General features: G+C 38.4%; 1 protein-coding gene across 5 annotated transcripts; it reads left to right on the top strand.

Moving 5' to 3' along the window:
• Nucleotides 1-5: 5 nt before the first annotated feature.
• On the top strand, nucleotides 6-27,974 carry LOC106607310 (NACHT, LRR and PYD domains-containing protein 12). Of its 5 annotated transcripts, none has more exons than XM_014204280.2 (12): nucleotides 6-86; nucleotides 2,480-2,532; nucleotides 4,224-4,337; nucleotides 8,074-8,120; nucleotides 12,430-14,218; nucleotides 14,336-14,509; nucleotides 16,237-16,407; nucleotides 19,537-19,710; nucleotides 19,882-20,052; nucleotides 26,419-26,541; nucleotides 26,640-26,674; nucleotides 26,967-27,973. In XM_014204280.2, the coding sequence occupies exons 1-12, from the start codon at nucleotides 42-44 to the stop codon at nucleotides 27,530-27,532; spliced, it is 3,462 nt and encodes a 1,153-aa protein (XP_014059755.2). In that variant the 5' UTR covers nucleotides 6-41; the 3' UTR covers nucleotides 27,533-27,973. The 5 variants fall into 5 exon arrangements, with proteins under 5 accessions (XP_014059755.2, XP_014059667.2, XP_014059962.2 ...); XM_014204192.2 differs by having other exon boundaries at nucleotides 26,362-26,541; XM_014204487.2 differs by having other exon boundaries at nucleotides 26,362-26,541; nucleotides 26,814-27,244.

The following is a 27,974-nucleotide window of genomic DNA, read 5'->3' as shown; positions in this document are numbered from 1 at the left end:
TTAAAGCTACTTAATAACCAGACCGCCATTTTCTGTGTCAAATGCAATGGGGTGGTTCTAAGACAAACAGTAAATACACCAAACCTGTAAGTCTTTTTTTATCCGAATTTTTACAGTCCCATTATACTATTTTTAATGTTTTATTGATGTTCCTGATTGTTTTGGTGGCTGCTGTGGTGTATCTGTTCTTGGTAATAAGAGGGGAACCCGGTGTGAGGAATATGTGAACCCTTGTTTGCTTACATTCTGTCCCGCTCTCTTACATACTGTTTACCCAGTTATCGGATAAACACACCCATTTAACCTGAACATCACTGTTGCTATGTGATTTGAATCAGCACTATGGTGTTTCGTGATCTCAAGCATTAATATTTTGTGATTCCTCACCAAACCGTGTTTTAGGGACCATCCGCAGTAGAAATCTGACTGCCTACATTTTCACCCGATTCTACATGTAAAATCTTTGAGCACTCGGTTAGCAAATTATAGCCAGCACTGTACTCTGTTCAGAGGTGCTAAGTACTCTCGGCCAGCAAACGCTATTGGTGTGTCTGAACACTTGGATATGAGGTTGGTTCAGGGGGTTGTCTCAATAGTTCCATTGCGGCGCATATTCTCATCTGATATTTATGCAGACAATGTCCTAGTTATCGGCGCCCCAAAAGGCTGCATGACTCTGCGTTGGTTTTAATCGTGTTCGAAGCACTTCTAGATGAGCACATGATGGCAACATCCTGTGTATTCATGGTATGGATGTAGGAGATCTGAAAATGAAAGTAGTTCTGTTTTGTGGTAGTGCTATAGGTCTAGGGGGTGTGTCAGAAATATATTTGCTATTTTTACAGCCGGAATTATGAGTGCAATAGCTGGCGGAGGCGTGAAAGAGCTGGGTTTTGATGAATTAGCAAGTTGTATGTGTGAGGAAGGCTTGGCCACTCACTGGCCAATCAATTAGTTCCATGGCTTAATTCTGCATGTGTTTGTCTCAAGTTCTGTAGGTTACTGACGGTCTTTGCTTTGTCATCAACTCCAATTCGGCTGGGAACCAGAATATTCTCATCCTGAGCCCGGTTTCCCAAAGCATCTTAAGGCTAAGTTCTTCGTTAGAACCTTCGTAGGAGTAACGTTAAATCTCCGAGCAGTTTCCCAGAAGCATTGTTATTAGCGTTGCACTTGAAATGCTCGTAATCTAGCACCTACCTCAGACCACTCGTAGAAAAGCTAAGTGTGTCGCTTTTTTGCCCTTCTGCGTCACTTTATACACAGATCTCAACATAGAGACGGATAAACCGTGTGATTCTATGTGACCATGATATCTTCAGAACAAAGTTGACTACAAATACCAAGTTGCCAATATATTTGTTAATGATAGAAAACAAGCATCGTATACAAAGATTCTTCAAACAACTAAAAGCTTTGACTGGGCTGAGAGGGAGCTGACCCCCTGTAGGGGTGGGATGGCCAAGAATCCAGAAGTGGCTGGGGTGTAGATTTTAAGCATAGCCTGAAGGTAGGGATACAAGAGGGGCAGTTCCCCTTGCTGCTCAGTAGCAAGCACCACGGTCTTGTAATGGTTGGGGAGAATGGGCTCGTGGTAATGACTGGAGCGGAATCAGTGGAATGGTATCAAATATATCCAACACATGGTTTCCGGGTATTTGATGCCGTTCCATTTGCTCTGTTCGGGCCATTATTATGAGTCGTTGTCCCCTAAGCAGCCTCCACTGAGGGGGACACTATGTCAAACATGACGTAGAGGAAGAGGAGCTCAGTCTTGTCAAGGTTGAGCTTGAGGTGGTGGGCCGACTTCCAAGTTGTCATGCACAGAAAGATGCATGTCGCCACCTAGGTGTCAGAAAGGAGGAAGGAGAAAAGTAGTTGAGTGTCATCCGCATAGCGATGATAGGAGAGACCATGCGAGGATATGATGGAGCTGAGTAACTTGGTGTATAGAGAGAAGAGAAGGCCGAGCCCTGGTAGACATTAGTAGTGAGAGTACGTGCTCAGATCGTCTCCACAACATCTGGTAGGAGCGGCCTGCCTGGTAGGATGCAATCTCATCTAGGAGGATGAGAACAGGGGTGCGAGAGTCAGCTTTGGCAGAGTGGAGAGCCTCTGACGCAGAGGAGAGCTATCTCAGTTGAGTGAGCCGTCTTGAAGCTGGTTAATGTAGCTTTTACTACTTGAGAAAAAGGGTACAGGGACTCCTTTCAAAAGGGTATCTTAATTTGAACCCTGCATTTGTTTCTGTAGTCCACCAGAGGGTTGTGATTTTTGTAAAGAGGGGTGTGCTATCCACAGTGTATGAAATCTGGATCACCTACTTTTGGAGATGCGCTCGCCAATCCAAAATGGGTAGATTTTGGGAAGTGTGTTGCCAAATAGCTGCGCTATGCTCAGGAAAATTAGAAAATGCCCCCCCCCAAAAAGGTGGAGGTCTTCCAGTGACATCTTTGTCTTTTTCCTTTCACTTCACCAGAGGAGCCAGATGGAGAGGAAGAGAGAAGGGGGTTGTGGCCATAGATCTCCACTGTAAGTGTGTGTGTGTGTGTGTGTGTGTGTGTGTGTGTGTGTGTGTGTGTGTGTGTGTGTGTGTGTGTGTAAGTAAAATCAAGAAATACAATCTTGGTCAGACTTTTGGCAAGTCAAGATTATGAAAAATACCATATCACAAGCTCTGCTCTACTGTGTCAATCTCCAAACTACATTTTTTATTTTTATTTAAGGAATGGATCATGAATTGTCTACTCGTATCTGAAAGTCATTTCAAGTAGCATGCAGACACAATATCAGTCTGATTCATTAAAGGTACACTATGCAGAAATCACTCCGCCATTTACTTGTTGCTGAACTTCGAATAGTTTGCTTAATTTCAGTTTGTGACAAACAAGCAATTATCGTGTAGGTAATCATTGTACCATCTAAACCGCTTTTGAATATATTTTCCATAACCAAAAATACTTTATTTTCAACTGTTTGAAGCTGGTGTACAAAACCTAAAATAAAAGATACAAAAACGAAACTTAACAGGAAGCATAAAAATTGCGCGATAAAACAGATCTACCGCTTCTTAGACTTGTTTTCAATCATTTGTTTTATTTAACAAATTTTTAATTAACTAGGCAAGTCAGTTAAGAACAAATTATTATTTACAATGAAGGTCTACTCCGGGTTTCGCTGGGCCAATAGTGCGCCGTTCTATGAGACTCCCAATCATGGCCGGTTGTGATGCAGCCTGGATTCAAACCAGGGTGTCTGTAGCGACACCTCTGACACTGAGATGCAGTGCCTTCGACCGCTGCGCCACTCGGGAGCCCTAATAAGAATGACAAATATACTTTATAATGAAAATGTCTATTTGAATTTGGTCAGGTCGCCCAAAAAGTCACATATTGCAGCTTTAATTAAACATATGGCCAGATCAGCAAAATACGAAACTGTGATAAATCTGACATTTTGATAAATCAGACTTTTTGCACACTGCCGTTTCTGTGCTCAAATCCATGCTTGTTTCTAAATGAGGGCCTGTGTGTGTGTTTAATATAATACCAGCCGGCCACTATCAGTATGATGATTAAATCAGGGCTATAGCTATTTATTGTGTGATGGTGTTGTGGTTAGGGGCAAGGAGACATGTTGGATGTAGGAATTTTGTTTAAAAAAAAAATGCACATCAATGTCCCTTTTCATTATAGTACTCATTACATTGTATTTATTCATTTACATATAATAACCAAAAATATATGTTGCATTACACTCCAAAATCACATTGTCAGATGTTTTCAGACCTCTTGATGTACAAAACTCAGGTCTCAAAATGTGCAGGTTGGCATTTATTGTCATGAATCTTTCCCTGGTGGCCGTGCTGCAGAGTGGTCACTAACTGGCACACAATCTGATTTTTAAACCTTACCCTAACCTTAACCACACTGCTAACCCTAATGCTTAACCATAACTTAAAATGTACCATGTAGCCAATTTTGACATTGCAGCTGGCCCATTTAGCGGAAATCGCTCAGTTTTGCCTCCAGGACAAGATTCATGACAATAAATATCAACCACAACATTGCAGAATGTGATTTTGTAGTGTAATGTGCCTTTTTAACTTGAAGTGGTATTCCTCAAATTGCAATTCGACATAGCACAAAACAGAATCCAGATGGAAAATGTCTCCACTGTGTCAACTTCAAATGGAATGAACCTAGTGTCTTTGTTTTGATCAGGGTCCATCAGGAGAGACCCGGCTCCCCTGTACCCAGCTGTGTATCTATGAAGAGTGAAAATTCTCTATATCTGCCGATAGACTTCAGTGGTGGAGACTTTACCCATGAACAAAGGTACAGTAAAACAATATATCTATATATGACTATATATTTGCAATGAATGAATTACACTAAAATCGAAGTCACATAGTCAGATTTTTTAGTAATCCGTTGTACAAAACAGCAGTGGTGGGAAAAGTACCCAATTGTCATACTTCAGTATAAGTGAAGATACCATAATAGAATATGACTCAAGTGAAAGTCTCCTAGTAAAATACCACTTGAGTAAAAGTCTAATATATATACTTCAGTATCAAAAGTAAATGTAATTGCTAAAATATACTTAAGTATCAAAAGTAAAAGTATAAATCATTTCAAATTCCTTACATAAAGCAAACCAGACTTCGCTATTTTCTTGTTTTTTAGCCAGGGGGCACACTCCAACACTCAGACATCTTTTCTAAATTCAGCATGTGTGTTTAGTCAGTCTGCCAGATCAGAGGCAGTAAACGACATGGGATGTTCTCTGTTTAGTGAGTCTGCCAGATCAGAGGCAGTAGGGATGACCAGGGATGTTCTCTGTTTAGTGAGTCCTCCAGATCAGAGGCAGTAGGGATGGCCAGGGATGTTCTCTGTTTAGTGAGTCCGCCAGATCAGAGGCAGTAGGGATGACCAGGGATGTTCTCTTTATAAGTGCATGAATTGGACCAATTTCCTTTCCTGCTAAGCATTCAAAATGTAAAGCGGACATTTGGGTGTCAGGTAAAAATTATATAATTTTCTATAGGAATGTAGTGAAGTAAAAGTTGTCTAAAATGCCCCCCAAAAACATCTTGAGATGTTCTTCAAGTACTTACTTAAGTACTTTACACCACTGCAAAACAAATGGACTCAACTTGACATAGATTCTGAAAACCAGACCACTGGGCACAAGCTGGTTCAATCAACATTGTTTCAACCTAATTTGTCAACATATTGTGACATGGAATCTACGTGGAAAATATATTGGATTTGAAAAAAGTAATCAACTGTTGTTTTGAGGGTGAAATTTCAACCACAGGATTATGTCATCAGGGTAACCAAATTTCAACATAGACAAACCTTACATAAAATATGTTGAATGTGTACCTTTAAAACAATGTCATATTTTCAACATTATATCTACTATCAGACAAAAAAAAACAGTAGGTTGGGCTGCACCTCCTAGGGGAGAATTGATCTATAGCTCCAGTTTGATCTCCCACCCAAGGCTTTAGCCATTCCCAGCCCTGCTTAGCTATGATATTTGTCCCTGACTAATACCGACGTGCTATCGTGAGAATTACTGTTGAGAGAGCTCCACTTAAAAACAAAATAGATTCACTGTTGCTATAGAAGTAATCTCAAATGGTAGGTTTAACAGAGCAAATGAAATGTGACCATGCTTTATCAATCATCAATGATGCCATTTAGGCCAATATAGCATTTGTAAAGCCATCAACAGCAATTGTTTAAATTCAACCCAGAATTCAACAACAAAAATTGTCGATAGCGTAAGCCTAGGGTTTCAAGCTCTGGTTGATTTTAAAACGGAATGATATTTAGTGATATTGAATTGTTTGATTTTTTTTCAACGCAACCAGATATCAACATTTGAAGGATATGTATCTTCTGCTTGGATAGTTCCCATCTGTACCACTGACTTAGTCTGGCTTTAATGCCAGTTTATCTACAAATTAATAATTGATATGTTGCATTCACTTCGCCAAAAATCTAAGTTAAAGAATAGGACTAAAATTAAATCAAAATTTTATTTAAAGTGCATTAAAACATTTATTTGATTTACTCCTATTCTATAACATCGATTTTTGGTAAAGATGGAGACAAGAATCCAACATATCCATTATTAATTTGTAGACAAACTGGAATTAAAGCCACAGTAAATTAGTGTCTCAGATGGAATTATCCAAGCAGAAGATAAATCTCCTTCAAATGTTGATATTTGTTTGCGTTCTCAACCAAACACAATTTAATATTACTTTTGTAAGACAGTAAATAGCCTAAAATTAAGGCTGTTTTACAAACTAATGTAACATTCAACCTTAAAATGAGTATCACATCCACGGCCACATTTTGAGGTTACTGTTACTATAAATGTCTTCTTATGTAATCATATAATCATAGCATGTTCTAGATAGCATGCAAAGGTCGCCGCAGGTCAGTGGAGATCTTCACATTGCTGTAATAATCTGTCAGAATCTCGAACGCCATTGATCACCTGCACCATGTACTTTTAATGTAATCTCAACTGCCTTCCAGGTTGTTTTGTTCCGCTATTAGATGAAGCACAGTGATAACACATTAATCTGATGTATAAATAAACAAAATATCTGACATTGTATTCCCATTTTAACTTTGCTGTGCTTTTAAATGGTTGAAAGCTCAGTGATAAAAATGTGGGTGACAATTAAACCAAAAATCGGACATTGTTTGTGCATTGGAATATGGTTGTGCTTTAGATGGTTGAAGCATGGTGATGACACATTGGAAATTCAACTAACTTTTTGGGTGGGTGAATGTAGCTTGTAATGTCATTGATCAATGTTTCAACTAAATATTACTCAACTATCCACGTTAACATGATGTAGGGTACCCAGTGGGAGGACTGGGGTCAATTTGAGTTGAAGGCAGTCAAATCAGGAAGTTAACTTAAGTAACAATTCAACATTAGAAAAAAGCCTATATATTTTCAATGACTGAGGAATAGAATCTATATATTTTAACGTTTTATACTTTATTTTATTAAAATCACTTCCTGAATTGACTGCTTACAATTTGAATTGACACCAGCCCGGCTGGAAACATCTGACAATGTGATTTTAGAGAGAAATGTTTCTCTACAGTAAAGTGGTATTCCTTAAATCGCAGTTTAACATACCACAAAACAGCATCCATATTAAAAAAACTGTTTTTCCATGTATGAATGTGTTATCCAATGTGTTTCCATAGGCTAATAGCATTAAGGCCAAATCCAATGTTTCAACAACAACAAAAATCTCATCAGTCTACAGACCATGCCCCATAATGACGAAGCAAAGACAGTTTTCTTGAAATTGTTGCTAATATATAAAAAATATAGAGATGTTTCTACAACTTGATTGGAGTTCCCCTGTGGTAAATTCAAATGATTAGACATGTTTTGGAAAGGCACACACCTGTCTATATAACATCCCACAGATGACAGTGCATGTCAAAGCAAAAACCAAGCCACGAGGTCGAAGGAATTGACTGTAGAGCTCCGAGACAGGATTCAAATAAACGGAAATAACAATTTGAGCAAAATGATTAATCATATAACGTTGAGTAAATAATTTTTTAAGCATTGATGACCTTAGATTTTTGCATTTGTGGCCTCCATTTCAGAAAATCCTAATTTACCTAAAATGTCTCATTGGTGTTTCCATCGTTGGTGTTACTACTCCTACTGATGGCACAATGTTATCATATTGGTTAAAAACTATTTAAAGTAATTAAGCTTCCACAAAATCTTGAAAAATGAAGTACATTGTTTTTCTTCCAAATTGCCATGCCTAAATGCCACCATAATTCAAGAAAGACCTACATGTGCAGAGCGTAGGGTTGTTTAGTGCACAGGAAAGGGTATCCTGAACACAGGTCTCACAGCCACTCCATATGTACTGTATAATAGGCCATGGTTGCCTGGCATTTGTTTTCATGATAAGAGTCAAATGAAAACATATATTTTTCTAAACAACTGAACGCTAAAAATGTCCTGCTAAAAAAACCTGATTTGCTTCTTCTTCTTTTTCAGAACAATAGGTGACCAAGAGCAGAGGTTAGAGTCAGAGACTCCGAGTGGTCAGTACACTTGTTCACTGATTGGCCAGCTTTAGTCCTTTCCTGGTATCAATTCATGAGGATTGTTTAAATTAAATAATTCATAAATAATACATTGTTTTAAAGGGATGTTTCTCTCAAAATACAGCTTAATGATTTTATTCCTACTTGTCTTGGCTGTAGTCGAATCCCCAGGAAAGTTGTTGTGTGTATTTCGATAACACTTGATAGTGTCTCGCGCTCTTCACGCCGGCAAAGCTACGACACAGTGTAGCAGCTTAAAACCTACTCTTGTCGCGACGCCCTCTCCTGTATTACTGTAGTCTGATGACGTCTCCTCTCCTGTATTACTGTAGACTGATGACGTCTCCTCTCCTGTATTACTGTAGTCTGATGACGTCTCCTCTCCTGTATTACTGTAGTCTGATGACGTCTCCTCTCCTGTATTACTGTAGACTGATGACGTCTCCTCTCCTGTATTACTGTAGTCTGATGACGTCTCCTCTCCTGTATTACTGTAGTCTGATGACGTCTCCTCTCCTGTATTACTGTAGACTGATGACGTCTCCTCTCCTGTATTACTGTAGACTGATGACGTCTCCTCTCCTGTATTACTGTAGTCTGATGACGTCTCCTCTCCTGTATTACTGTAGTCTGATGACGTCTCCTCTCCTGTATTACTGTAGTCTGATGACGTCTCCTCTCCTGTATTACTGTAGTCTGATGACGTCTCCTCTCCTGTATTACTGTAGTCTGATGTCGTCTCCTCTATTACTGTAGTCTGATGTCTCCTCTCCTGTATTACTGTAGTCTGATGACGTCTCCTCTCCTGTATTACTGTAGTCTGATGACGTCTCCTCTCCTGTATTAGTGTAGTCTGATGACGTCTCCTCTCCTGTATTACTGTAGTCTGATGACGTCTCCTCTCCTGTATTACTGTAGTCTGATGACGTCTCCTCTCCTCTATTACTGTAGTCTGATGACGTCTCCTCTCCTGTATTACTGTAGTCTGATGACGTCTCCTCTCCTGTATTACTGTAGTCTGATGACGTCTCCTCTCCTGTATTACTGTAGTCTGATGACGTCTCCTCTCCTGTATTACTGTAGTCTGACGACGTCTCCTCTCCTATATTACTGTAGTCTGATGACGTCTCCTCTCCTATATTACTGTAGTCTGATGACGTCTCCTCTCCTGTATTACTGTAGTCTGATGACGTCTCCTCTCCTATGTTACTGTAGTCTGATGACGTCTCCTCTCCTATATTACTGTAGTCTGATGACGACTCCTCTCCTCTATTACTGTAGTCTGATGACGTCTCCTCTCCTGTATTACTGTAGTCTGATGACGTCTCCTCTCCTGTATTACTGTAGTCTGATGACGTCTCCTCTCCTGTATTACTGTAGTCTGATGACGTCTCCTCTCCTGTATTACTGTAGTCTGATGACGTCTCCTCTCCTGTATTACTGTAGTCTGATGACGTCTCCTCTCCTGTATTACTGTAGTCTGATGTCTCCTCTCCTATTACTGTAGTCTGATGACGTCTCCTCTCCTGTATTACTGTAGTCTGATGACGTCTCCTCTCCTGTATTACTGTAGTCTGATGACGTCTCCTCTCCTGTATTACTGTAGTCTGATGACGTCTCCTCTCCTGTATTACTGTAGTCTGATGACGTCTCCTCTCCTGTATTACTGTAGTCTGACGTCTCCTCTCCTATATTACTGTAGTCTGATGACGTCTCCTCTCCTCTATTACTGTAGTCTGATGACGTCTCCTCTCCTATATTACTGTAGTCTGACGACGTCTCCTCTCCTGTATTACTGTAGTCTGACGACGTCTCCTCTCCTGTATTACTGTAGTCTGATGTCGTCTCCTCTCCTCTATTACTGTAGTCTGATGACGTCTCCTCTCCTCTATTACTGTAGTCTGATGACGTCTCCTCTCCTGTATTACTGTAGTCTGATGACGTCTCCTCTCCTGTATTACTGTAGTCTGATGACGTCTCCTCTCCTCTATTACTGTAGTCTGATGACGTCTCCTCTCCTCTATTACTGTAGTCTGATGACGTCTCCTCTCCTCTATTACTGTAGTCTGACGACTCCTCTCCTCTATTACTGTAGTCTGATGACGTCTCCTCTCCTCTATTACTGTAGTCTGATGACGTCTCCTCTCCTGTATTACTGTAGTCTGATGACGTCTCCTCTCCTGTATTACTGTAGTCTGATGACGTCTCCTCTCCTGTATTACTGTAGTCTGATGACGTCTCCTCTCCTGTATTACTGTAGACTGATGACGTCTCCTCTCCTGTATTACTGTAGTCTGATGACGTCTCCTCTCCTGTATTACTGTAGTCTGATGACGTCTCCTCTCCTGTATTACTGTAGTCTGATGACGTCTCCTCTCCTGTATTACTGTAGTCTGATGACGTCTCCTCTCCTGTATTACTGTAGTCTGATGACGTCTCCTCTCCTGTATTACTGTAGTCTGATGACGTCTCCTCTCCTGTATTACTGTAGTCTGATGACGTCTCCTCTCCTGTATTACTGTAGTCTGACGACGTCTCCTCTCCTGTATTACTGTAGTCTGATGACGTCTCCTCTCCTGTATTACTGTAGTCTGATGACGTCTCCTCTCCTGTATTACTGTAGTCTGATGACGTCTCCTCTCCTGTATTACTGTAGTCTGATGACGTCTCCTCTCCTGTATTACTGTAGTCTGATGACGTCTCCTCTCCTGTATTACTGTAGTCTGACGTCTCCTCTCCTGTATTACTGTAGTCTGACGACGTCTCCTCTCCTCTATTACTGTAGTCTGACGACGTCTCCTCTCCTATATTACTGTAGTCTGACGACGTCTCCTCTCCTGTATTACTGTAGTCTGATGACGTCTCCTCTCCTATATTACTGTAGTCTGATGACGTCTCCTCTCCTGTATTACTGTAGTCTGATGACGTCTCCTCTCCTGTATTACTGTAGTCTGATGACGTCTCCTCTCCTGTATTACTGTAGTCTGATGACGTCTCCTCTCCTGTATTACTGTAGTCTGATGACGTCTCCTCTCCTGTATTACTGTAGTCTGATGACGTCTCCTCTCCTGTATTACTGTAGTCTGATGACGTCTCCTCTCCTGTATTACTGTAGTCTGATGACGTCTCCTCTCCTGTATTACTGTAGTCTGATGACGTCTCCTCTCCTGTATTACTGTAGTCTGATGACGTCTCCTCTCCTGTATTACTGTAGTCTGATGACGACTCCTCTCCTGTATTACTGTAGTCTGATGACGACTCCTCTCCTGTATTACTGTAGTCTGATGACGTCTCCTCTCCTATATTACTGTAGTCTGATGACGTCTCCTCTCCTGTATTACTGTAGTCTGACGACGTCTCCTCTCCTGTATTACTGTAGTCTGACGACGTCTCCTCTCCTGTATTACTGTAGTCTGATGACGTCTCCTCTCCTGTATTACTGTAGTCTGATGACGTCTCCTCTCCTGTATTACTGTAGTCTGATGACGTCTCCTCTCCTGTATTACTGTAGTCTGATGACGTCTCCTCTCCTGTATTACTGTAGTCTGATGACGACTCCTCTCCTGTATTACTGTAGTCTGATGACGTCTCCTCTCCTATATTACTGTAGTCTGATGACGTCTCCTCTCCTATATTTTCTCTCGTCCCGACTCCTGGGTGCTGCTTGACTTTCGCGCTCTACTCTACTGTCACCCAGCATTCTGCAAACTGAAGTGAATTCCTCAAGTATGGAGCAGAATATTCTGCTCATATCAGGCCAATGTAGGGATATGTAATTATGTGAATGTATGTTTGCGCGCAAGCAAATGATCATGTAAAATGTATTTATGCAGTGAACTTGTTTACGACGATCAGATCAGTCAAATAGAAAACTTTGACAAATCAGATTTTGTGCTCAACCACCTCTGTGAACAAAATACTTATCCAAAAGCAAAAATAGCCAAGGTCAGTGGACAAATCATAAGAGATTACATTTTGAGTGGACGATCCCTTTAATTAACCTCTATACTGCTAGAGCTAACAAATCAAAATGAGGAGTTATCATCCTTCATATCAGTGTTTCTAATGTTGAGAGTCCTTATGTTATTCCTCCTAATACATTTATTTGACCACTGATGCTGAAAATGATGAATGTAACTGTGAAAAGAATGGTTTCAGGATTATGGAAAATGTATTTGTAATTTGCATTCTTAAATTGAGGGGTACACTACACTTTAGTAATTATCAGGGAACATTGGAATATCTGTCAAACTACATTTGTAAAGTTAAGGATTTTGCTATTTATAATACTTGTTTCATCAAATAGATGAACTTCCTCTGGTGTACCGACTCAAATCTACCCTGAAGAAGAGACATGAATGCATATTTGAGGGAATAGCTAAACAAGGCCACTCAACCCTTCTCAATAAGATCTACACAGAGCTCTACATCACAGAGGGTGGAAGCGGAGATGTCAATAACGAACATGAGGTGAGACAGATTGAAACAGCTTCCAGGAAATCAGCAGCACAAGGGACAAAAATCAAATGTAACGACATCTTTAAACCCTCACCTGGACAAGACAAACCTATCAAAACTGTGCTGACAAAGGGAGTTGCTGGCATTGGAAAAACAGTCTCTGTGCAGAAGTTCATTCTGGACTGGGCTGAAGGAAAAGCTAATCAGGATGTCCAGTTCATATTTCCACTTCCTTTTCGGGAGCTGAATTTCATGAAAAATAAACAAATCTGTTTGAATGAACTTATAGATCACTATTTCATTGAGATTAAAGAATCTGGAATATCCAACTTTGACAGCTACAAAGTTATGTTTGTCCTTGATGGTCTGGATGAGTTTCGACTTCCTCTAGACTTCAAGAACAACGAGAGCTGCTGTGATGTCACAGAGTCAACCTCTGTGGATGTGCTGCTAACAAATCTCATCAAGGGGAATCTGCTCCCCTCTGCTCTTGTTTGGATAACATCCCGACCAGCAGCAGCCAATCAGATTCCTCCAGAGTGTGTTGACCAGGTGACAGAGGTACAAGGTTTCAACGACCCACAGAAGGAGGAGTACTTCAAGAATAGAATCAGTGATGAGAACCTGGCCAGCAGAATCATCACACACATTAAGTCATCAAGGAGCCTCCACATCATGTGCCACATACCAGTCTTCAGTTGGATTACGGCCACTGTTCTAGAGAGACTGTTGTGTCAGGCAGAGAGTGGAGAGATGCCCAGGAATCAGACTCAAATGTACACACACTTCCTGGTATTTCAGACCAAACAAGGGATTCAGAAGTATCTTGAAGACCATGACCGAGATCCACACTGGGATAAAACGATAATTCTCTCTCTGGGAAAACTGGCCCTCAAACAACTGGAAAAAGGCAATCTGATCTTCTATGAGGAAGACCTAAGGGAGTGTGGCATTGATGTCAGAGAAGCATCAGTGTACTCAGGAGTATGCACGCAGATCTTCAGAGAGGAGTGTGGGCTGTACCAGAAGAATGTGTACTGCTTTGTGCATCTGAGCATCCAGGAGTTTCTTGCTGCGTTATATGTGTTTCTCACATTCAACCAAAGCAGAGAGAATCCACTGGTCAAAAACAGATCTTCATTCAGGGACCATGAATCATCAATCGGACACAAATCTACAATCGACTTCTACAACAGTGCAGTAGATAAAGCTTTACAGAGCGAGAATGGACACCTGGATCTGTTCCTTCGCTTCCTTCTGGGCCTTTCACTTGAGTCCAATCAGACTCTCCTACGAGGCCTACTGTCACAAACAGGGAGCAGCTCACTGACAAATGTGGAAACAGTCAAATATATCAACGAGAAGATAAGGGAGAATCCCTCACCAGAGAAATGCATCAATCTGTTCCACTGTCTGAATGAGCTGAATGACCACTATCTAGTGTGGGAGATCCAAAGCTACTTGAACTCAGGAAGTCTCTCAGAAGCCAAATTGTCACCTACAGAATGGTCAGCTCTGATCTTTGTGTTGCTGACTTCAGAAGAGGAGCTGGATGTTTTTGACCTAAATAGATTCTCCAGATCAGAGGAAGGTCTTCTGAGGCTGCTGCCAGTGGTCAAAGCCTCCAGAACAGCTCTGTAAGTACTTATAATGGTTTCATAACTTGGCTGGGTGTTTTAGACTTAATATTTTGGCAGTTATGTTTGAAAATGTTCACATTATGTTGATTCAATTTCAATTGATGTTCTATTCAGGTTGAATAGATGTAAACTCACAGAGAGATGTTGTAAAGAGTTGGCATCCGCTCTCAGCTCAAACTCTTCACAACTGAAAGAACTGGACCTGAGTGACAATGACCTGCAGGATTCAGGAGTGGAGCTGCTGTCTGCTGGACTGGGGATTCCACAGTGTCAACTGGAAACACTGAGGTGAGTTATGTACATTGGCCCTTATCAAATGAAGGTGCGCTGATATGATCATAAAGTGAATTTTCCTACCCAAATATCGCGATGTAAGGGTGTGTAATTATGTTTGTTTCATGTCGCATGCAGGTAAACATTGAACTCTGCTATAACAATCAGATCCATCAAATACGAAACTTTGATAAATCAGCTGCCCACCTTTGTTGGATCTGAACCACTGCCACTCGTGGATTACGAGTCCTGCGTATCACACTATTGCCCCTCGCAACCAACCTCCTTGCACTGCATTTCCTGTTTTGACTCTTTCCGCGTTTCCAATAACTGCTGCTTGAGGCGGCAGAATATTTCTCTAAAAACTGTGATTCCAAAAAGATGAGTCAGGAGATTTGGTCAACTCAACTGATTAATCAGGAATGAGCAAGTTCAGCTTTACCACAAGGACCCCTTCCTCATGTCCTCATTACATTTTGTGCATTAACTCTACTTTTGATATATTTAAACAAACAATATTGGAATCCCCATGGTCACAACCATAAACTATCAACTCCATTGGCCTGATGGATTAAGATCAAATTTGAGTTTTGCTTCAAATATGTTACATTTAATTAGATTCAAGAGTCATAAAACAACTGAGGAAAAACTAAATTGCTACTGTGTATACCACATGAATGAGAAGAAAATGCAATTTTTGTCAACTACGTAAAACATCAACACAGTCAGATTTTATTCTAATGTCAACTCCGTAAGAGTGCTGAAAGATCTGATAGAATAGTTATTTTTTTTATTGGGGATTTTCAAAATAATAATTTTCCAAATTTTACAAATGGTCGTATTGGACTTTTAGATGCAAAAAAATATGTTTGTTTTGAGTATCTGTTGTCTACTCTGTCAGTGGCTTTTTGTCAACTCCATCACTGATGGCTAACCCTTCAGATTGATTTTGTTGGTCTATTGAATATATAGAATATTTTCTGCTAAAATAATAAAATATTAAATCACTGTTCTGCAACATATACTTAAACAATTGATGTCTTTTCTGTGCTAGACTTAAGAGATAGTGTTTGCTTTATAAATGTTGTATTATGTTCTAAATCTTGAAAAATGTGCCAAAATGCTAACAAAATTAACCCTGAAGCATTTAATAGTACTATAAAACAAAACAAATATACGTTTGTAATTTTGTATTACATATTTGAATCATCTAATGTTAGAATTAAACAATCAATATTAACAACATTTTAAATATATATTTTGATAGACCAAAGTATCAGCTATCGTACCATGTAAAGGAACAACCTAATTTTGTAGAAAAAAATAAAACACATAAGACGCAAACAACTGGATTTATGTCAACTTCGTCAGACACCATAAAAGGCTTTTCATTTTTTCAATTATAGTCCAACAAGTGTTAAGGCCTTAAGAGAAATGTTGATTGGCCCCTCTTTCAAACAGCAACTTTTTTTCACAGACTTATGGAAAAATATGTAAAATAGCATGAGAACAAATGATCTGTTGGCATTTATAAAATTGTACCAAAACTTCCTGTTTCCATTACTTCCTGTTTCCATTCCATTCACATAAAAACTGTGAATGGAAACGTGGTTAATGAGTCAATTGTTATGCCTCTGAAGTGATAATGGCCTGTTACTTTGGCTTCTAAGAGTTTCATGAGTAGAATCTAAGTGGTGGATGATTTGTATCCAATTTGTTCTGTCCAACTTGTTTCATTTTAGGTTGAATAGATGTAAACTCACAGAGAGATGTTGTGAACATTTGGCCTCAGTTCTCATCTCAAACTCAAACCTGAGAGAGCTGGATCTGAGTGACAATGACCTGCAGGATTCAGGAGTGGAGCTGCTGTCTGCTGGACTGGGGAGTCTGCAATGTAAACTGGAGACACTGAGGTGAATTATTGAACACTTGAGTTTACAACCATATTTACTTTGGCCCTCATTTATTAAATGAATGTGACTGATAATAATTTGTTAATATTAACAATTAAATAATAATAATAATATGGTAACTACTGTCTAATTTAAAAAAAACAATTAAATAATAATAATATGGCATATGTTGCTCGCTTCAAGGCAAGCAACACGGAAGCATGCATGAGAGCATCAGCTGTTCCGGACAACTTTGTGATCACGCTCTCCATAGCCGATGTGAGTAAGACCTTTAAACCGGTCAACATTCACAATGCCGCGGGGCCAGATGGTTTACCAGGACGTGTACACAGAGCATGCGCTGACAACTGGCAAGTGTCTTCACTGACATTTTCAACCTGACCCAAACTGAGTCTGTAATACCAACATGTTTCAAGCAGACCACCATAGTCCCCATGCCCAAGAACACTAAGGTAACCTGCCTAAATGTCTACCGACCCGTAGCACACACATCTGTAGCCATGAAGTGCTTTGAAAGGCTGGTCAAGGCTCACATCAACACCATTATCCCAGGAACACTAGACCCACTCCAATTTGCATACAGCCCCAACAGATCCATTGATGATTAAATCTCTATTGCACCCCACACTGCCCTTTCCCACCTGGACAAAAGGAACACCTACGTGAGAATGCTGTTTATTGACTACAGCTCAGCGTTCAACACCATAGTGCCCTCAAAGCTCATCACTAAGCTAAGGATCCTGGGACTAAACACCTCCCTCTGCAACTGGATCCTGGACTTCCTGACGGGCCTCCCCCAGGTGGTAAGGTTAGGTAACAACACATCTGCCACGCTGATCCTCAACACGGGGGCCCCTCAGGGGTGCACGCTCAATCCCCTCCTGTACTCCCTGTTCACCCATGACTGCATGGCCAGGCACGACTCCAACACCATCATTAAGTTTGCAGATGACACAACAGTGGTAGGCCTGATCACCTATAGGGAGGAGGTCAGAGACCGGGCCGTGTGGTACCAGGATAACAACCTCTCCCTCAATGAGATCAAGACAAAAGGAGATGATTGGACTACAGGAAAAGGAGGACTGAGCACACCCCCATTCTCATCAACGGGGCTATAGTGGAGCAGGTTGAGGGATTCAAGTTCCTTGGTGTTCACATCACCAACAAGCTATCATGGTCCAAACACACCAAGACAGTCATGAAGAGGGCACGACAAGCCTATTCCTCTCAGGAGACTGAAAAGATTTGGCATGGGTCCTCAGATCCTCAAAAAGTTATACAGCTGCACCATCGAGAGCATCCTGACTGGTTGCATCACTGCCTGGTATGACAACTACTCGGCCTCCGACCGCAAGGCACTACAGAGGGTAGTGCGTACGGCCCAGTACATCACTGGGGCAAAGCTTCCTGCCATCCAGGACCTATATACCAGGTGGTGTCAGAGGAAGGCCCTAAAAATGATCAAGACTCCAGCCGGCCTGGTCATAAACCGTTCTCTCTGCTGCCGCATGGCAAGCAGTACCGGAGCTCGTAAGTCTACGTCCAAAAGGCTGCTTAAACAACTTCTACCACCAAACCATAAGACTCCTGACCAGCTAATCAAATTTGAGATTTTTGGTTTCAACCGCTGTGTCTTTGTGAGACGCAGAGTAGGCGAACAGATGATCTCTGCATGTGTGGTTCCCACCGTGAAGCATGGAGGAGGAGATGTGATGGTGTGGGGGTGCTTTGTTGGTGACACTGTCAGGGATTTATTTAGAATTCATGGCACACTTAACCAGCATGGCTACCACAGCATTCTGCATTGATACGCCATCCCATCTGGTTTGCGCTTAGTGGGACTATAATTTGTTTTTCAACAGGACAATGACCCAACACACCTCCAGGCTGTGTAAGGGCTACTTGACCAAGGAGGAGAGTGATGGAGTGCTGCATCAGATGACCTGGTCTCCACAATCACCTGACCTCAACCCAATTGAGATGGTTTGGGATGAGTTGGACCGTGGAGTGAAGTAAAAGCATCCAACAAGTGATCAGCATATGTGGGAACTCCTTCAAGACTGTTGAAAAGCATTCCAATTGAAGCTGGTTGAGAGAATGACAAGAGTGTGCAAAGCTGTCATCAAGGCAAAGGGTGGCTACTTTTAAGAATCTAAATTCTAAAATATATTTGTTTTGTTTTGCATGTTTTTGATTACTACATGATTCCGTGTGTGTTATTTCCTAGTTTGATGTCTTCACTGTTATTCTACAATGTAGAAAATAGTAAAAATAAAGAAAAACCCTTGAATGAGTAGGTGTCCACACTTTTGACTGGTACTGTACATATTTACAAGTATCTTCATATAGGGATGTTTTTATTAGTTAAAACACAAACAGTTTGTTCTTAACATTAGAAAAAGGGCTTTCTTAAATTCACTATGTTTATTTTAATGCCTGATGTCGACGGGTAAATGATTCCAGTCAGTAGAAACTTTGTACTGTATCTGAAAGATCATTCTCCCACCCCATGATGTTGTTGTACAGTATGTGGCACTGTCTGCTTTTCAGCATATGCAGGTCATTATTGTGTAAATGAGAATTGGAATGTGGAAAGGGCTCTACATAGAACCAAAAAGTTTTCTACCTGAAACTAAAAAGGGTTCTCCTATGGGAACAGCAGAATAACCTTTTTTCTAAGAGTGTAGTGAAGATGAGGTCAACTACATTGCCTACCTGGGAGGGAACTGGGAAAGAGTGAGGTCAAAAAAGGAAAGAAGTGGAAAGAACTGAGTCGAAGGTGTCGGGAGGTTGAAGTCTCCGAGTAGGGTCAGAGGTCAGCCATGGTCGGGGAATGAGCTATGCAGTATGTCCAACTCCTCAATGAATAAAATACAATTGTTCACAGACTAGCAGACCCCCTAAATATGAGATGATCCTACCCCATTTCCCTGGACGTGATAGGAGGACGTCTGCACTCTTTAAATGTCCTTTATACCAAATCCTGTCTGTTCCAGGTGCGTAGCTATTAAAATTCAAATTCTGGAAGAGATGGAGATCCGCACACTGTCAAAAAGAAGAATGCATTGAAAACCAAGGCCTAAATGCTGTATAAAATGTAATTACTTCAACAATTTATTTATATTATAGGCTACATGGATGTAACCTCACAGAGCATTGTTGTGAAGCACTGGCCTCAGTTCTTAGCTCAAATTCCTCATGCCTGAGAAAGCTGGACTTGGGTGTGAATGACCTGCAGGATTCAGGAGTGAAGCTGCTCTCTGCCGGACTGGGCAGTCCAACCTGTAAACTACAAACACTGAGGTCAGTATTACTGGCGTTATTGAAGAGCAGAACCTTGTTGAATTCCTTAATTTAGAATATTTATTTGAAAGCTTTTGAAATAAATATATATTCAGGGAGTTCTGGTGTTACACTGTGCAAATACAAGTGAATTTTGATCCAATTAGTTTTGTCCAACTTGTTTTCTGTTAGGTTGAATAGATGTAAACTCACAGAGAGATGTTGTGAACATTTGGCCTCAGTTCTCATCTCAAACTCACACCTGAGAGAGCTGGATCTGAGTGACAATGACCTGCAGGATTCAGGAGTGGAGCTGCTGTCTGCTGGACTGGGGAGTCTGCAATGTAAACTGGAGTCACTGAGGTGAATTATTTAGCAACTTGACTTTACAACCATATATTAACTTTGGCCCTCATTTATTAAATGAATGTGACTGATCGTAAAATGGACATTCGCTTATTTCCGCGCAAGATTCTGTATTTATCAATATCAACGTGATCATATGGTGTGTTCGAATGAATCCCACGTCTGCTCTGAGATGTGCGTACAGTCAGTTTTACTAGTGAACAAGTGAACGTCTGTACATAGAATATCAAATTGTTACTGTCACCTCTTGATATATCTTTTCTGCTCTACTGTTCATACAACAGTGGATTCTTAAAACATTAAATGATAATTATATGGCTACTACTGTAATAAAAATAACAATTAAATAATAATAGTATGGTAACTACTGTCTAATAACAATACAATAATAGTATGGCAGCTACTGTCTAATAATTTTAACTAAATAATAATAATATCGTAGCTACAGTCTAATAACATTTAAATGATAATAATATGGCAACTACTGTCTAATAATTACAATTAATAATAGTATGGTAGCTACTGTCTAATAATAATTAAATAATAATAGTATGGTAACTACTGTCTAATAACAATAACAATTAAATAATAATAGTATGGTAACTACTGTCTAATAACAATTAAATAATAATAGTATGGCAACTACTGTCTAATAACAATTAAATAATAATAGTATGGTAACTACTGTCTAATAACAATTAAATAATAATAGTATGGTAACTACTGTCTAATAACAATTAAATAATAATAGTATGGTAACTACTGTCTAATAACAATTAAATAATAATAGTATGGTAACTACTGTCTAATAACAATAACAATTAAATAATAATAGTATGGTAACTACTGTCTAATAACAATTAAATAATAATAGTATGGTAACTACTGTCTCAATAACAATTAAATAATAATAGTATGGTAACTACTGTCTAACAACAATTAAATAATAATAGTATGGTAACTACTGTCTAACAACAATTAAATAATAATAGTATGGTAACTACTGTCTAATAACAATTAAATAATAATAGTATGGTAACTACTGTCTAATAACAATTAAATAATAATAGTATGGTAACTACTGTCTAATAACAATTAAATAATAATAGTATGGTAACTACTGTCTAATAACAATTAAATAATAATAGTATGGTAACTACTGTCTAATAACAATTAAATAATAATAGTATGGTAACTACTGTCTAATAACAATTAAATAATAATAGTATGGTAACTACTGTCTAATAACAATTAAATAATAATAGTATGGTAACTACTGTCTAATAATAATAACAATTAAATAATAATAGTATGGTAACTACTGTCTAATAATAATTAAATAATAATAGTACGGTAACTACTGTCTAATAACAATTAAATAATAATAGTATGGTAACTACTGTCTAATAACAATTAAATAATAATAGTATGGTAACTACTGTCTAATAATAATTAAATAATAATAGTATGGTAACTACTGTCTAATAACAATTAAATAATAATAGTATGGTAACTACTGTCTAATAACAATTAAATAATAATAGTATGGTAACTACTGTCTAACAACAATTAAATAATAATAGTATGGTAACTACTGTCTAATAACAATTAAATAATAATAGTATGGTAACTACTGTCTAATAACAATTAAATAATAATAGTATGGTAACTACTGTCTAATAACAATTAAATAATAATAGTATGGTAACTACTGTCTAACAACAATTAAATAATAATAGTATGGTAACTACTGTCTAATAATAATTAAATAATAATAGTATGGTAACTACTGTCTAACAACAATTAAATAATAATAGTATGGTAACTACTGTCTAATAATAATAACAATTAAATAATAATAGTATGGTAACTACTGTCTAACAACAATTAAATAATAATAGTATGGTAACTACTGTCTAATAACAATAACAATTAAATAATAATAGTATGGTAACTACTGTCTAATAACAATTAAATAATAATAGTATGGTAACTACTGTCTAATAACAATTAAATAATAATAGTATGGTAACTACTGTCTAATAACAATTAAATAATAATAGTATGGTAACTACTGTCTAATAACAATTAAATAATAATAGTATGGTAACTACTGTCTAATAACAATTAAATAATAATAGTATGGTAACTACTGTCTAATAACAATAACAATTAAATAATAATAGTATGGTAACTACTGTCTAATAACAATAACAATTAAATAATAATAGTATGGTAACTACTGTCTAATAACAATTAAATAATAATAGTATGGTAACTACTGTCTAATAACAATTAAATAATAATAGTATGGTAACTACTGTCTAATAACAATTAAATAATAATAGTATGGTAACTACTGTCTAACAACAATTAAATAATAATAGTATGGTAACTACTGTCTAATAACAATTAAATAATAATAGTATGGTAACTACTGTCTAATAACAATTAAATAATAATAGTATGGTAACTACTGTCTAATAACAATTAAATAATAATAGTATGGTAACTACTGTCTAATAACAATTAAATAATAATAGTATGGTAACTACTGTCTAATAATAATTAAATAATAATAGTATGGTAACTACTGTCTAATAACAATTAAATAATAATAGTATGGTAACTACTGTCTAATAACAATTAAATAATAATAGTATGGTAACTACTGTCTAATAACAATAACAATTAAATAATAATATGCCAACTATTGTCTAATAATAACAACTAAATAATAATAATATTGTAGATACAGTCTAATAATAACTAACAATTAAAAGATCATAATATGGCAACTACTGTCTAATTTGGCAACTACTGTCTAATTACAATTAAATAATAATATAGCAACTACTGTAATAATAATTACAGTTAAATAATAATATGACAATGTCTAATAACAATTAATATGGTGACTGCTGTCTAATAATGATAACTATTAAATAATAATATGGCAACAACTGTCTAATAATAACAATAATAATAAAATAATATGGCAACTACTGTCTAATTACAATTAAATCATAACATGACAATGTCTAATAGTAACAATTAAATAATATTAATAATAAAAAATGAAAACTTACATTAAAGCATAAAGGTTCTCCTGAGTGGCGTAGCGTTCCAAGGCACTGCATCGCCGTGCTTGAGGCGTTACTACAGACCCGGGTTCGATCCCAGGCTGTGTCGCAGATGGCCGCGACCGGGAGACACACGAGGCGGGTTAGGGGAGGGTTTGGCCTGCTGGGATGTCCTTGTCCCCTCGCGCTTTAGCGACTGCTTGTGGCGGGCCGGGCGCATGCACGCTGACTTCGGTGGCCAGTTGTATGTTGTTTCCTCTGACACATTAGTGTGGCTGGCTTCTGGGTTAAGCGAGAAGTGTGTCAAGATGCAGTGCGGCTTGGCAGGGTCGTGTTTCGTAGGACACATGGCTCTCGACCTTTGCCTCTCCCGAGTCCGTACCGGAGTTGCATCGATGGGACAAGAATGTACCTACCAATTTGGATATCACTAAAAAGTTTAAAAATAAAAGCATAAAAACATTTTACAACTAATAATAGACCTACAACTTATTTATTTTATTTTATTTCACCTTTATTTAACCAGGTAGGCTAGTTGAGAACAAGTTCTCATTTACAACTGCGACCTGGCCAAGATAAAGCATAGCAATTCGACACATACAACAACACAAAGTTACACATGGAATAAACAAACATACAGTCAATAATACAGTAGAACAAAAGAAAACAAAAAGTCTATATACAGTGAGTGCAAATGAGGTAAGTTAAGGCAATAAATAGGCCATGGTGGCAAAGTAATTACAATATAGCAATTAAACACTGGAATGGTAGATGTGCAGAAGATGAATGTGCAAGTAGAGATACTGGGGTGCAAAGGAGCAAGATAACTACTAGTACAACTAATATAAACTACTGCTGCAACTACTAGTACAACTAATATAAACTACTGCTGCAACTACTAGTACAACTAATATAAACTACTGCTGCAACTACTAGTACAACTAATATAAACTACTGCTGCAACTACTAGTACAACTAATATAAACTACTGCTGCAACTACTAGTACAACTAATATAAACTACTGCTAAAACTACTAGTACAACTAATATAAACTACTGCTAAAACTACTCGTACAACTAATATAAACTACTGCTAAAACTACTCGTACAACTAATATAAACTACTGCTAAAACTACTCGTACAACTAATATAAACTACTGCTAAAACTACTCGTACAACTAATATAAACTACTGCTAAAACTACTCGTACAACTAATATAAACTACTGCTAAAACTACTCGTACAACTAATATAAACTACTGCTAAAACTACTCGTACAACTAATATAAACTACTGCTGAAACTACTCGTACAACTAATTTAAACTACTGCTGCAACTACTCGTACAACTAAGTACCTATAATATATACATACATATTTACAAATAGCTTCACATGGAGATCTTTTTATTAGGTAAACATACAAAGTTTCTTCTTAACATTTAAAAAAGGGTTGACTTTTCCACATTTTGTTGTGTTACAGCCTAAATTTAAAATTGATTAAATTGAGATTTCCTGTCACCGGCCTACATACAATACCCCATAATGTCAAAAATGTTTTTTTTTTTTTTTTCTTGAAATGTAAAACATTTCTATAAAATGAAAAGCTGAAATGTCTTGAGTCAATAAGTATTCAAGCCCTTTGTTATGGCAAGCCTAAATAAGTTCAGGAGTAAAAATTGGATTAACAAGTCACATAATAAGTTGCATTGACATGATTTTTGAATGACTACCTCATCTCTGTACCCCACACATACAATTATTTGTAAGGACCCTCAATCGAGCAGTGAATTTCAAGCAACCACAAAGACCAGGGAGGTTTTCCAATGCATCGCAAATAAGGGCACTTATTGGTAGATGGTTTAGAAGAAAAGAAACAGACATTGAATATCCCTTTCACCATGGTGAAGTTATGAATTACACTTTGGATGCTGTATCAATACACCAAGTCACTACAAAGATACAGGCATCCTTCCTAACTCAGTTGCCAGTAAGGAAGGAAACTGCTCAGGGATTTCACCATGAGGCCAATGGGGACTTTAAAACAGTTACAGAGTTTAATGACTGTTGTAGGAGAAAACTATCACAGCCAACATTGTAGTTACTCCACAATACTAACCTAATTGACAGAGTGAAAAGAAGGAAGCCTGTATAGAATTATAATCATGTTTGCATTAAGGCACTAACGTAAAACTGCAAAACATGTGGCAAAGAAATGTATTTTATGTTCTGAATATAAAGCGTTATGTTTGGGGCAAATCCAACACATCACTGAGTACCACTCATCATATTTTCAAGCATGGTGGTGGCTGCTTCATGTTATGGGTATGAATGTCATTGTTAAGTACTGGGGAGTTTTTTGGGGGGATATAAATAAATGGAATAGAGCTAAGCACAGGCAAAATCCTAGAGGAAAACCTGGTTCAGTCTGCTTTCCGACAGACACTGGGAGAAAAATTCACTTTTCATCTGTACAATAACCTAAAACACAAAGTCAAATATACACTGGAGTTCCTTACCAATAAGACAGTGAATGTTCCTGAGTGGCCTAATTAAAATCTATGGCAATATTCTAATATGTATTGATTCAGAGGGTTGAACACTATCTAATCAAGATATATTAGTGTTTTATTTTTCATATATATATATATATATTTTTTTTACAAATGTTAGAATTTGTCTTCCACTTTGAAATGTGTGTATTTTGTGTAGACCTTTGACAAAAAACAACAACAATTATATCAATTTGAATCTCACTTTGTAACACAACAAAATGTGGAAAAAGTCAAGGGGTGTGAATATTTTCTGAAGGCACTGTATATGGAAGATCTTACTCCAACCTCATGATGTGATTGCTGCTGTTGTTGAAGGAGTAGTTATATGTATCACTGTATGTTTCTCAGTGTAGGTCATTATTGCAAATGTGAATTGGTTTATCTGGTTATATAAAGGTGAAATAAATCAAATCAAGTAGCCGATCTTGCTCTCTGACTAGCGTAGCGGCTAGTGAGCTCTCCCTGGCTACGGTTCAACATTTATTTACATGTAATTGTAGCAAATATCAAATATATCGTCCTGAATATGAAACAATTTGTTTAGAAAACAAATAGCTCTGTAAATAGTACCCTCCTGATAACCCTAGTGTTAGTGGCCGCCCCCAATACATTACAATTCCACTTCATTACATTAGCCACTAAGATGTAGCTTCTTTTTTTTTTTTTTAGGCTGAACCGATGTAACATCACAAAGAAAAACTTGGAAGAATGTTTCTCAACTCTCAGCTCAAACTCACAACTGAGAGAACTGGACCTGAGTTACAGTCAACCAGGAGATCTAGGAGACCCAGGAGTAGAGCTGCTCACTGATGCCCTGGAGGATCCTCAGTATCATCTCAAAACAGTCAGGTAAAACAGTTCTGTTTTTAATCTGTCAAATGTATACACGTGTACAATATACGATAAGGTTTTCAGAGTCACTTCATGTCCTTGTGCTTTTCTTGCAGTGGCCACGGTGAAGAGTTTTTGCTGTTTCAGAGATGTAAGTTATTTGCTGTTAAATCAAGCTTTTACATCTTGAATAGGTCATATTACTAAGTATCCAAAAAGCATGAAAAAACAGCACACTAGTAAAGGACGGCCAACCATGACTTAATTCAATTTGTCATTTTTCATTGCAGAGTGTATGAAGGAACAACACATTTTTTTCATGTATATTTATCAGGCATATTACAAATGAAGTCGGTCGTCTTCACTAAGGTTTTGAAAATTGTTCTGGATACTTGCAGCGCATTGCATAATGACTTTTACATACTCTGTTCTTCCTTGATTAGCCTCAGTAGTTGCATGTGAGCTAACACTGGACCCGAACACAGCATACAGACATCTCTCTCTGTCTGAGGACAACAGAAAGGTGACATGGGAGATAGAAGAGCAACTGTATCCTGATCACCCGGACAGATTTATGGACTGGACACAGGTGCTTTGTAGAGAAGGTCTGACTGGGCGCTGCTACTGGGAGGCAGAGTGGAGCGGGGATGTGGTTGATATAGCAGTAACGTATAAAGGAATCAGCAGGAAAGGAGTGGGGAAAGACTGTGGGTTTGGATTTAATGACAAGTCCTGGAGAATGTTGTGCTCTGATCAGAAGTACACTGCCTTGTACAATAATAAGTGTACTTTCATACCTGTCCCCTGCTCCAACAGAGTAGGAGTGTATCTGGACTGGCCGGCTGGCACTCTGTCCTTTTACAGCATCTCCTCAGACACAGCAACTCTCCTGCACACGTTCCAAGCCAAATTCACTAAGCCTCTTTACCCAGGGTTTAGGCTTTGGGTTGGCTCTTCGGTGACCCTGTGCCATGTAGACACCAAAGCCTTCAAAGAAACACAGTCATAAGTTTGTCATGATAATAGTGAAGGACACACATTTGCTATGTTCAGTGGGGAAAAAAAATCAGAATTTGTCTGCCTGACTAAACGCAGCCGTTGAGCTGCATGTTAAAAATCTGTTTACTCATGCAGTTTAAAATTCACTTCGCATAACACACCAAGCTTTAAAAGACCCATGGTTTTCAAATATCCCAAAAATATTTATTAAAAGAGAGAACTTGCCCAAGCCTCCCCCATTTCTCCTTCACCCAAATCCAGATAGCTGATGTTCTGAAAGAGTTGCAAAATCTGGACCCCTACAAATCAGCTGGGCTAGACAATCTGGACCCTCTCTTTCTAAAATGATCTGCCGCAATCGTTGCAACCCCTATTACTAGCCTGTTCATCCTCTCTTTCGTATCGTCTGAGATCCCCAAAAATTGGAAAGCAGCTGCTGTCATCCCCCTCTT

This window comes from Salmo salar, chromosome ssa01 (assembly GCF_905237065.1).
Source record: "Salmo salar chromosome ssa01, Ssal_v3.1, whole genome shotgun sequence".
In the NCBI taxonomy this organism is placed as follows: domain Eukaryota; kingdom Metazoa; phylum Chordata; class Actinopteri; order Salmoniformes; family Salmonidae; genus Salmo; species Salmo salar.
Note: the sequence above shows the minus strand (reverse complement) of the source record. Positions and strands in the feature narration are given on the sequence as shown.

Coding starts and splice junctions, on each gene's coding strand:
- LOC106607310 (XM_014204192.2), top strand. CDS start 42: ATGCAATGGGGTGGTTCTAAGACAAACAGTAAATACACCAAACCT. Junction 16,408..19,536: donor TGTAAACTGGAGACACTGAG/GTGAATTATTGA, acceptor TTTATATTATAG/GCTACATGGATGTAACCTCA. Junction 26,675..26,966: donor GTTTTTGCTGTTTCAGAGAT/GTAAGTTATTTG, acceptor TTCCTTGATTAG/CCTCAGTAGTTGCATGTGAG.